At 34.7% G+C, this 12,435-nt stretch overlaps 1 protein-coding gene across 1 annotated transcript in view; it reads right to left on the bottom strand.

Moving 5' to 3' along the window:
• LOC148950353 (uncharacterized) overlaps positions 1 to 12,435 on the bottom strand; it is a 253,340-nt gene that overhangs the window by 89,939 nt on the left and 150,966 nt on the right. The window contains exon 7 of the mRNA XM_089091845.1: positions 4,931 to 5,096. Within this exon, the coding sequence (XP_088947971.1) occupies positions 4,931 to 5,096 (166 nt within the window). The remainder of the gene's footprint in view (positions 1 to 4,930; positions 5,097 to 12,435) is intronic.

Genomic DNA, 12,435 nt, shown 5'->3' with positions numbered 1-12,435 from the left:
CTGGCGAAATATGTTGAAGAGGACAATTTATTGAAAACACTTATTCTATATTTGTTAGTGAGTGTGTTAAAATGATAGATTTGAGAGCCAATAAATCTTACGTAATCTAGTAAAATTGGAAAAATGTTTAGTTTTAACTGATGACTTTCTGGAATTATTTCTTCAAAGAAAGCTTCTCGAGAAATGCTTAAAGATATAATGGGAACTGATTCCCGATTTTTGGACTCTTGTATGAAACTTTGTCGTCGTGGTCCCCAAGCTTTTACTCAATTTATAGATATATTAATTGAGACAAAACAAAATGATATTGTGGTTTGCTCTTATCCAGTTCTTAGAGGACCACTTTGTGACCCAGGAGACATTTTTATTGATTCCGAGTCAGTTTCTTGTTGGAAGTGAGACAGTCAACATCGAAAAATGTTTTACACCAGTTTATTATTCCTGTATAATTTGGGCAGATGGTCATCCTGTGAGATTTGTACTTTTGCTGATGACTATAGTGAAAAGTGTAAATTATGCAGTCCATGTAAATTGCATAGAGCATTTACAGTGCAAATTGAATACTGTAGTTCATGTCTTGAAGAGATTTGTGACTGTCATAATAGAGGATTCTTATACTCCAACTGCCACTATGATAAATGTGATCAATGGGAAAATACTTACCCTGGCGTGAATGCAACAAAATCCTAAACAAGTTTTAAGTTTATTTTTAAGAGACTGGTTTTGTAGTGGCTTTAAATTGCTCTGGGAAGAAGAACCTGGTTTACGGTTCAATTGATGGTATAATAAAAGAGTATGGTTTTTACGAAATCGCTGTGCAGATAGTAGCTACTTCGATTACAAACCTACAGACTTTTATTTGGCTGTTACAGAAATTGATTCTTCGTATGAGAATTTTGTATGTGACACTGCTTCAAGTAAGCAAATTGAAACATGTGAATTTTATTATATGAATCAGAGTAGTATTATTGACTTTACAAAGAGATTTAATAAAAATGAATTTACACTATATTGTAGAAAATGTAACCCTGAGCTTGCACGTCAAGATGAATACAAGTTGAATCCTGATGAGCTGTTACCACGTATAGTTAGAATGTATACTATCCAGGATCCTTAGAATGAATCCTGATGAGCTGTTACCACTTATCGTTAGAATGTTTAGAATGTATACAGTAGGCCAAGCGGATCAAAAAGTTCTATATTGCTTCTTGTTTGAACTGCAATTGCAGTTCATTGTTAATTGTGTTGAGGGACTGCAATTAACAATGATAAGGGTATTGTCAACATGTCGTATATACTCCAGCAAATCTGAAGGTATGCAATAGAATTTATATTTGGACATGTAGGGGTCTATATTGAATACTCTGAGTATTTGATTCGTGTTCATGTAGCCAAGTCAAATAAAACACTTCCGGTCAGTGGTTAATTTCCCAGTAGGTTTCAAATTGATTTAGCGAAGTGAGATTAGTGCAATACTTTTCTTCAATGACTCGGCAAAGGTACACTCTAACCACACATCACCCGTCTAGACAAAACTCATATCTTGAGTACTCTTGAGTACCAGACAAATACAATAAGATAATTCCATTAGTTTTCGCAAAAGAAACTCATATCTTGAGTACTCTTGAGTACCAGACAAATACAATACAATAATGCCATGAGTTTTCGCAAACATTTCTTCACTTATACCATTTTCGAATAATTTAGAATCTTGATCTAAGGATTGCATTGTCAATTCATATAGGGTCCTGTAGTATTTACCACAGGATAAATTGTAGAGAGGAATTCCAGTTACTTTACACACAAGCGATGAAAGTTCAAACAGTTCAAATTTATGCGGGGAATCTGCCCATGATCCAACAGCATTAACAATTTTTACAAAGGCCAATACCAATTTTGAAGGAATCTCGCCATTGATAAATGAAGAATTGGTATAGGTATGCATACCTGTAGCAATATGGCGTTGATTTGTGATTTAAGAGGCAAGAGCAATTTGATTTTAATTCCAGCTGCTCTTAATTTTTCAATTGCCAAAGCAACAGAACTCACAACTTGTTGTTTTCGTACATGGAGCATTGTCGACGTGAGAGAGACTGTTACATCGGGTGCAGCACCCAGTACTTTTAGCATAATATAATTGGACGGTGCGAGTTGTAGCTTTATATCTATCTTTACATTGGGAGTCAGCCATTGAGCTATATTAAATTTCTCATGATTTGGCTTCCCAAATAAATGTAAATCTTTAGTTGTCGCATCTCTAAGAATATTAGTGACGTCAATATCTGTTTATATTAATAACCCAGTGCTCGTCCTCTCAAATGCTTATAAGACATTGGAGTCATAAACATGAATTGTATATAACTTGCGTAATTTGAAAGATTTTTGATCGTGCTCGCCATTGTTCCAATTATGTAGACACTTATTTGTCGAAATAAATTGTGTAGTAAACAATTTTCGCAGGATAAATCCTCGGCTGCACTTGGTTTTTCGTTGCTAAATTTTTTAACAATGACATTTAAATTAATGAATGTCGAAGTAAAATCTATGAAGTAGTCTTCATTGATATCAATTTGAAAATGAACACTTTCAGAGAGCTTTTGTTGCGGGTAAAATTGTTCATAGTACATTTTCCAAACCCGAACAGAAAGATTTAGAGATGAGTGCCTAAGGGGTAAGAATCTTTGTGTGATAGATATCCTTTTTGGATCTTTTTATTTTCTTCTTTTTTGATGTTGTTCGCTTCCGGGTTGAGTTGAAACTGATGAGTGATGAGGTCTGTCACACCCCTTTTGAATCTTTTCCGCGTTGTTTCAATCGCTTGCCAAGGGATTGCATGCTCAACCTGATATTTTGCGAAATACTTTCATTAATATTCTTCCCAGAGCTCCAATAATATAGTGTAGAGAACGCAAAATCCGCTGAAACTGGTGCAATATATTTTTAGCCAAGTGTAGTACATAGTGAAACAGCTTAGCAAACCAATTGCCGAGACCGTAACCGGACATAGTCAAAAGACCCCTGTAATAGTCTATTCCATGGCCCAACTTTAGTGGTCCAAGAGTAGCAACATAGCAATCAATATCAGGATATACAAACTGTTTTATTAGCCATTTCACTGAATGGTTAAAAAATGATATGTAATTACAGCCAAACTTTTGTTATTGCTAGAAGATCACCCAATTCACTTCTTAATGCTAACTGACAGAGCTCCAAATACGAAGTGCTAACAGGAATGTATTGAAGGTGCTTTATATTGTATTGGTGAATGTGGTCATTAGAGGTTTTCGTTCAAGAACACGTAAGAGGAGGCATCGGATGTCTTGATGATCTGTTGACAAAGGAAGCGTAAAGAAAATACAACTCTCCGAGGAGAAGTTTCTAGTACTTTCTGCACTTTAACCATTGATTATATTATGTTTAAAACCAAGCAATTCAATTAGATTATCGTTGAAAATAACCTTTTCATTTTCCATGGGTGAACTAATGTAGATTTACCCTCTTCCTTTGAATAGAAATTACTTTGAATATACACAATTTGTTCATAGTCCCAAACTCATTATATAATAATGTGACAGAGGGATATTCAAATGAATTGATCTTTTCAATTACATGTTGATCGTTAACGACTGGCCAATCGATTGGACTAATTTGTATATCATATGTACGGTCCTTTCTTAGGATAGCACATGTATTTTTAAGAATACAATCTACAAGAGCAGCTTCATACCTTCCCTCAAATTTATTTGCTGGGAAGAGTTTTGTCCAAAAATCACTAGTTTTATTCAAATCGTGATAAAGAGGATCGGAAACACTGGACAGGAATTTTACGTAAAAACCTTCAGACATTATGAAAGTTTTCAGCGGGTATCCATGAATCAAAATCAGAGTCGTACCCTAGCCAGAAAACAAGCAACTATCACTTACCCTTGCGATTATGAGTCTTTAATGCCTTTTCAATTGGATAGATTTCACTATTTCCAACTTTTTGTAATTCATAGTCATAAAAATCGCCAAGAATCTCTTCATCTTTCATATCACGAAGCCGATACGTTATAGGTTTAGTGCCCAAGACTTTTGAAACTTTAAAAATTTCAGTGGATCACAAGTAATTTCCCTTTTCAAAAATATTTCTTGCACGATTGATTCTATTAGTATCACAAACATTAAATTTTTTATTTCCTGCCTTTTCATTAGAATATTGTTTAAGGAAAAGTCTAGTGTCACTACGAAGAACTTCAAGAGGGCTAACATTGAACAAGGATCGATGAGGACGTTGATTATAAATCAACATAAATGTATCTAAATCTTGAATAATTCCAGCCGTATTTTTAAATTTAAAATACTTTAAAATTAAAAGTCAAATTGTTTATATTAAACCTTCGGCCAATGCTGCCCTTACAGGACTATGCCTATGATAGATTATTGTATTATATTACAATAAAACCTCTTTTACAAGTGGATTACCAAATTACCTTCCACGTTCTGTTTGATTTTTTTTATATGAATCGTGTTCAAAGATGGATTCAAGGGCTTTAGCAACTTCATTGCCTCTCTTTGAGTGCAATGAAACTGCTTATCCATAGCGACTAAAAAAACTTACCGCGAGTAAAATATACTTTTAGGGTTTATTATGACGTCTTTTAATCGCGTCTAGAGTCAAAAGATCTGCTTGTAATATGTGCAGAGGGGAAAAAACTTTAGTTTTTTGATAATAACGACCTCTAGTCCTATGATTTCAATTAAGAGTATAACTGGGTTTCTTCTGTAACAACTCTTTTGCTAACTTCTTTTTAATTCGGGTAACCTGAGCAAGTGTAGTGGGAGAGCTCAAACTTCCACCTTATCAATATTTTCATAAGTACCTTTCAAAACTTGATCCATTTTGAACGTAAACGTGGTGTGATCCCTCTGCTACCCTTTTGTGTACTACCGGCTAAGTCAATACTTCTTCGCTTTTTTCTAGCTACCGTTGTCATAAAATCGATGTTTCTGCTACCTGTCGTAGTATTTTCCAGAAAAGATGTAAAATCATCATCTTCTACCTTTAATGTGAATGGCGGACTATATTCTTTTAATTTCTTTAGAATTTGAACCTTCTGAGAATAGTGAAATTTTGAAAACAACGAAAAAATAAGATTTATTAACAAGTGTTGTAGACTTGTTGCCTCAATCCTATCGAGAACAAAGTAAAATACCCTTGACTTATCTCGCTGAAAATGAACAAATTGATGAGAAAAAAATGAAGTTATAATCCAGCGCAAGTTACAATTTAATTGAGCTATTACCAGAACTGATAGCAAATCTTTAAAGAGTCAAATCCATTGATAGTCATTTGTATAATTTTATACATTCGCCAAATTTTCCCAAAAGTCTTAATAGCAATAATCAAATTCTAACGAAATTAAAAGAATATAGTCCGCCATTCACATTAAAGGTAGAAGATGATGATTTTACATCTTTCCTGGAAAATACTACTACAGCTAGTAGAAACACCGATTTTGTGACAACGGTAGCTAGACAAAAGCGAAGAAGTAGAACAAAGAAGACTTTGTTTGCCCTTGCATAAATAAACCAGCGCCTAGGGACTCTTTTAGTCCCTACAATTTATCATTAGTAGAGAATAATGGTATGCATTTGATACTTCAAAACAAAAGCGTATTGCTGACCTTGAGCCGAAACGGAATATTCATGTAAACCACGTTCTTTTGCGGCGGATGCTAGACAACGGTTTCAATGTCACAAAGATTCACAGGTGCTCTCCAATTTGACCAGAAACCGTACATGAAGACGTTTGTTGAAACTTTTGTCAATAAATGGTCTCAAGCGAGAACAAAGGTTGAAAAAGAAATCTTTAAGTTCATGTTAAATTCGGCCTTTGGTAAAATGCGTGAAAGTGTGCATAACAGGAATCGTTGTAACGTTGTAACCGACCCAAAAGAATGTGCTCGAATCATTGTGGATCCAAACTTCATATCATTCACAATCATAGACTCCAATGTGGTCTTTTTACTAAGAAAAAAGAAATGTAGTGTTAAGTAAAAACATTGCCACTGGCACTGCCGTTTTAGAAATTTCGAAAAAAACTCATATTGGAGTTTTATTACAATATGTGTAAGCGCAAATGGCCGGGGATGGGGTAAGTTAAGGTGTAGTTTAGAGACACCGATTCACTCCTGTTGGAAATTAAAACAGATATTCTGTTACATGATTTGGAAAAGGGAGAGTGCATTATCTCTCGGATGGATTATTCAAAATTCAGATGAGTCCCTCTATCCAGAGCTAGTGAAACGCCAGGCCCCAAATAAATTGCTTAAATTAAAATCCGAAACGGGGAACGACTTGCTTTCCCATAGTGTATTTCCCGGTCCGAAGATGTACTGCGTGGAAACGCTCAATGAGACTACCAAACAGTCTGCAAAGGGTTGCCTTCGCACTATTTAAAAAGAAAGCTTTACCATGAGTGTTCAAAGGTAGAAAATAATTTAGTTCCAAGAGCTAGTACCATTACCATTCGCACTCTAAAAATAAAGAAGCTATAAAATTCGAGTCGAGAAGAATACCATGTCCACCATATTGGACAAAGTAAATGTAGTCGAGGGTGGTGTAAAGGGACTACCACACGGCCACTACCTTACTTACGATCGAGTGGAATGCGTAAATTATAGAAAGCAACTTGGCATAGAGAAAGCCCTTTAGTTTTGGGAGGGGGACCGTCTGCGGAGGGGGGTTGTTTTTTCCGTCACTAGCTCAGTACTACCCTTTATTTCTAGTCATTTTCCCCAGTGTTTGTCTATTTATGATTTTTTTTTCGTTGCGCAAAGTGATAATTTTCAAGTGTTTAGTTTTAAGTGTTTATTTATTTATTGATAGTCCTCCACGGCGGCCTTCCGGTCACTATGGGTGCTGGTTTCTGGCCCCTGTGGGTGCCAGCCGTGGATACCGTCCGCTGGCCGCTGTGAGGCATCACCCCTACAAAGATATAGTGCTTATTTAATGTTCGTTGTAAATATATTCAAGTGTTTACCTTTTAAGTTGTCTCTATTGTAAATGTATATTTTTATGCTTTTTTCACTGTCATTATATACATATATATATATATATATATATATATATATATATATATATATATATATATATATATATATATATATATATATATATATATATATCAGAGTCGTATCCTAGCCAGCAAACAAGCAACTATCACTTACCTTTGCGATTACGAGTCTTTAATGCCTTTTCAATTGGATAGATTTCATAGATTATTGTATTTTATTACAACAAAATCTTTTTTACAAGTGGATTACCTAATTACCTTCCACGGTCTGTTTGATTTTTTTATATGAATCGTGTTCAAAGATGGATTCAAGGGCTTTAGCAACTTCATTGCCTCTCTTTGAGTGCAATGAAATTGCATATGCATACCGACTAAAAACACTTACCGCGAGTAAAATATACTTTTAGGGTTTATTATGACGTCTTTTAATCGCGTCTAGAGTCAAAAGATCTGCCTGTAATATATGCAGAGGGGAAAAAACTTTAGTTTTTCGATAATAACGACCTCTAGTCCTATGATTTCAATTAAGAGTATAACTGGGTTTCTTCTGTAACAACTCTTTTGCTAACTTCTTTTTAATTCAGGTAACCTGAGCAAGTGTAGTGGGAGAACTCAAACTTCCACCTGATCAATATTTTCATAAGTACCTTTCAAAACTTGATCCATTTTGAATGTAAACGTGGTGTGAACCCTCTGCTACCCTTTTGTGTACTACCGGGTAAGTCAATACTTCTTCGCTTTTGTCTAGCTACCGTTATCACAAAATCGGTGTGTCTACTAGCTGTAGTAGTATTTTCCAGGAAAGATGTAAAATCATCATCTTCTACCTTCAATGTGAATGGCGGACTATATTCTTTTAATTTCGTTAGAATTTGATTATTGCTATTAAGACTTTTGGGAAAATTTGGCGAATGTATAAAATTATACAAATGACTATCAATGGATTTGACTCTTTAAAGATTTGCTATCAGTTCTGGTAATAGCTCAATTAAATTGTAACTTGCCCTGGATTATAACATCATTCTTTTCTCGTCAATGTGTTCATTTTCAGCGAGATAGGTCAAGAGTATTTTAATTTGTTCACGATAGGATCGAGGCAACAAGTCTACAACACTTGTTAATAAATCTTCTTTTTTTGGTGTTTTCAAACTTTCGCTGTTTTCAGAAGGTTCAAATTCTAAAGAAATTAAAAGAATATAGTCCGCCATTCACATTAAAGGTAAAAGATGATGATTTTACATCTTTTCTGGAAAATACTACGACAGCTAGTAGAAACATCGATTTTATGACAACGGTAGCTAGAAAAAAGCGAAGAAGTATTGACTTAGCCGGTAGTACACAAAAGGGTAGCAGAGGGATCACACCTCGTTTACGGTCAAAATGGATCAAGTTTTGAAAGGTACTTATGAAAATATTGATAAGGTGGAAGTTTGAGCTCTCCCACTACACTTGCTCAGGTTAGCGGAATTAAAAAGAAGTTAGCAAAAGAGTTGTTACAGAAGAAACCCAGTTATACTCTTAATTGAAATCATAGGACTAGAGGTCGTTATTATCAAAAAACTAAAGTTTTTTCCCCTCTGCACATATTACAAGCAGATCTTTTGACTCTAGACGCGATTCAAAGACGTTATAATAAACCCTAAAAGTATATTTTACTCGCGGTAAGTTTTTTTAGTCGCTATGGATAAGCAGTTTCATTGCACTCAAAGAGAGGCAATGAAGTTGCTAAAGCCCTTGAATCCATCTTTGAACACGATTCATATAAAAAAAATCAAACAGAACGTGGAAGGTAATTTGGTAATCCACTTGTAAAAAAGGTTTTATTGTAATATAATACAATAATCTATCATAGGCATAGTCCTGTAAGGGCAGCATTGGCCGAAGGTTTAATATAAACAATTTGACTTTTAATTTTAAAGTATTTTAAATTTAAAAATACGGCTGGAATTATTCATGATTTAGATACAATTATGATGATTTATAATCAACGTCCTCATCGATCCTTGTTCAATGTTGGCCCTCTTGAAGTTCATCATAGTGAGAATAAACTTTTCCTTAAACAATATTCTAATGAAAAGGCAGGAAATAAAAAATTTAATGTTTGTGATACTAATAGAATCAATCGTGCAAGAAATATTTTTGAAAAAGGAAATTACTTGTGGTCCACTGAAATTTTTAAAGTTTCAAAAGTCTTGGACACTAGACCTATAACATGTCAGCTTCGTGATATGAAAGATGAAGCGATTCTTGGCGGTTTTTCTGACTATGAATTACAAAAAGTTGGAAGTAGTGAAATCTATCCAATTGAAAAGGCATTAAAGACTCATAATCGCAAGGGTAAGTGATAGTTGCTTGTTTTCTGGCTAGGGTACGACTCTGATTTTGATTCATGGATACCCGCTGAAAACTTTCATAATGTCTGAAGGTTTTTATGTAAAATTCCTGTCCAGTGTTTCCGATCCTCTTTATCACGATTTGAATAAAACTAGTGATTTTTGGACAAAACTCTTCCCAGCAAATAAATTTGAGGGAAGGTATGAAGCTGCTCTTGTAGATTGTATTCTTAAAAATACATGTGCTATCCTAAGAAATGACCGTACATATGATATACAAATTAGTCCAATCGATTGGCCAGTCGTTAACGATCAACATGTAATTGAAAAGATCAATTCATTTGAATATCCCTCTGTCACATTATTATATAATGAGTTTGGGACTATGAACAAATTGTGTATATTCAAAGTAATTTCTATTCAAAGGAAGAGGGTAAATCAACATTAATTCACCCATGGACAATGAAAAGGTTATTTTCAACGATAATCTAATTGAATTGCTTGGTTTTAAACATAATATAATCAATGGTTAAAGTGCAGAAAGTACTAGTGGCATTAATAGTGTCATTTTCACAGAGTATCCACCAACCTTCTCCTCGGAGAGTTGTATTTTCTTTACGCTTCCTTTGTCAACAGATCATCAAGACATCCGATGCCTCCTCTTACGTGTTCTTGAACGAAAACCTCTAATGACCACATTCACCAATACAATATAAAGCACCTTCAATACATTCCTGTTAGCACTTCGTATTTGGAGCTCTGTCAGTTAGCATTAAGAAGTGAATTGGGTGATCTTCTAGCAATAACAAAAGTTTGGCTGTAATTACATATCATTTTTTAACCATTCAGTGAAATGGCTAATAAAACAGTTTGTATATCCTGATATTGATTGCTATGTTGCTACTCTTGGACCACTAAAGTTGGGCCATGGAATAGACTATTACAGGGGTCTTTCGTCAATGTCCAGTTACGGTCTCGGCAATTGGTTTGCTAAGCTGTTTCACTATGTACTACACTTGGCTAAAAATATATTGCACCAGTTTCAGCGGATTTTGCGTTCTCTACACTATATTATTGGAGCTCTGGGAAGAATATTAATGAAAGTGTTTCGCAAAATATCAGGTTGAGCATGCAATCCCTTGGCAAGCGATTGAAACAACGCGGAAAAGATTCAAAAGGGGTGTGACAGACCTCATCACTCATCAGTCTCAACTCAACCCGGAAGCGAACAACATCAAAAAAGAAGAAAATAAAAAGATCCAAAAAGGATATCTATCACACAAAGATTCTTACCCTTTAGGCACTCATCTCTAAATCTTTCTGTTCGGGTTTGGAAAATGTACTATGAACAATTTTACCCGCAACGAAAGCTCTCTGAAAGTGTTCATTTTCAAATTGATATCAATGAAGACTACTTCATAGATTTTACTTCGACATTCATTAATTTAAATGTCATTGTTAAAAAATTTAGCAATGAAAAACCAAGTATAGCCGAGGAGTTATCCTACGAAAATTGTTTACTACACAATTTATTTCGACAAATAAGTGTCTACATAATTGGAACAATGGCGAGCACGATCAAAAATCTTTCAAATTACGCAAGTTATATACAATTCATGTTTATGACTCCAATGTCTTATAAGCATTTGAGAGGACGAGCACTGGGTTATTAATATAAACAGATATTGACGTCACTAATATTCTTAGAGATGCGACAACTAAAGATTTATATTTATTTGGGAAGCCAAATCATGAGAAATTTAATATAGCTCAATGGCTGACTCCCAATGTAAAGATAGATATAAAGCTACAACTTGCACCGTCCAGTTATATTATGCTAAAAGTACTGGGTGCTGCACGCGATGTAACAGTCTCTCTCACGTCGGCAATGCTCCATGTACGAAAATAACAAGTTGTGAGTTCTGTTGTTTTGGCAATTGAAAAATTAAGAGCAGCTGGAAATAAAATCAAATTGCTCTTGCCTCATAAATCACAAATCAACGCCATATTGCTACAGGTATGCATACCTATACCAATTCTTCATTTATCAATGGCGAGATTCCTTCAAAATTGGTATTGGCCTTTGTAAAAATTGTTAATGCTGTTGGATCTTGGGCAGATTCCCCGCATAAATTTGAACTGTTTGGACTTCCATCACCTGTGTTTAAAGTAAATGAAAGTCCTCTCTACAATTTATCCTTTGATAAATCCTACAGAACCCTAAATGAATTGACAATGCAATCCTTAGATCGAAATTCTCAGTTATTGGAAAATGGTATAAGTGAAGATATTTTTGCGAAAACTCATGGAATTATTGTATTGTATTTGTCTGGTACTCAAGAGTACTCAAGATATGAGTTTCTTTTGCGAAAACTAATGGAATTATCTTATTGTATTTGTCTGGTACTCAAGAGTACTCAAGATATGAGTTTTGTCTAGACGGGTGATGTGTGGTTAGAGTGTACCTTTGCCGAGTCATTGAAGAAAAGTATTGCACTAATCTCACTTCGCTAAATCAATTTGAAACCTACTGGGAAATTAACCTCTGACCGGCAGTGTTTTATTTGACTTGGCTACATGAACACGAATCAAATACTCAGAGTATTCAATATAGACCCCTACATGTCCAAATATAAATTCTATTGCATACCTTCAGATTTGCTGGAGCATATACAACATGTTGACAATACCCTTATCATTGTTAATTGCAGTCCCTCAACACAATTAACAATGAACTGCAATTGCAGTTCAAACAAGAAGCAATATAGAACTTTTTGATCCGCTTGGCCTACTGTATACATTCTAAACATTCTAACGATAAGTGGTAACAGCTCATCAGGATTCATTCTAAGGATCCTGGATAGTATACATTCTAACGATAAGTGGTAACAGCTCATCACGATTCAACTTGTATTCATCCTGACGTGCAAGCTCAGGGTCAAATTTTCTACAATACAGTGTAACCTCATTTTTAGTAAATCTCTTTGTAAAATCAATAGTACTATTCTGATTCATATTATAAAATTCACCTGTTTCAATTTGCTT

The sequence above is a fragment of the Artemia sp. Qi Xiang Cuo genome, chromosome 7, assembly GCF_049724085.1.
Source record: "Artemia sp. Qi Xiang Cuo chromosome 7, ASM4972408v1, whole genome shotgun sequence".
NCBI classification, from domain to species: Eukaryota; Metazoa; Arthropoda; class Branchiopoda; order Anostraca; family Artemiidae; genus Artemia; species Artemia sp. Qi Xiang Cuo.
The sequence above is the reverse complement of the archived record's forward strand: the minus strand, read 5'-3'. Positions and strand labels throughout refer to the sequence as shown.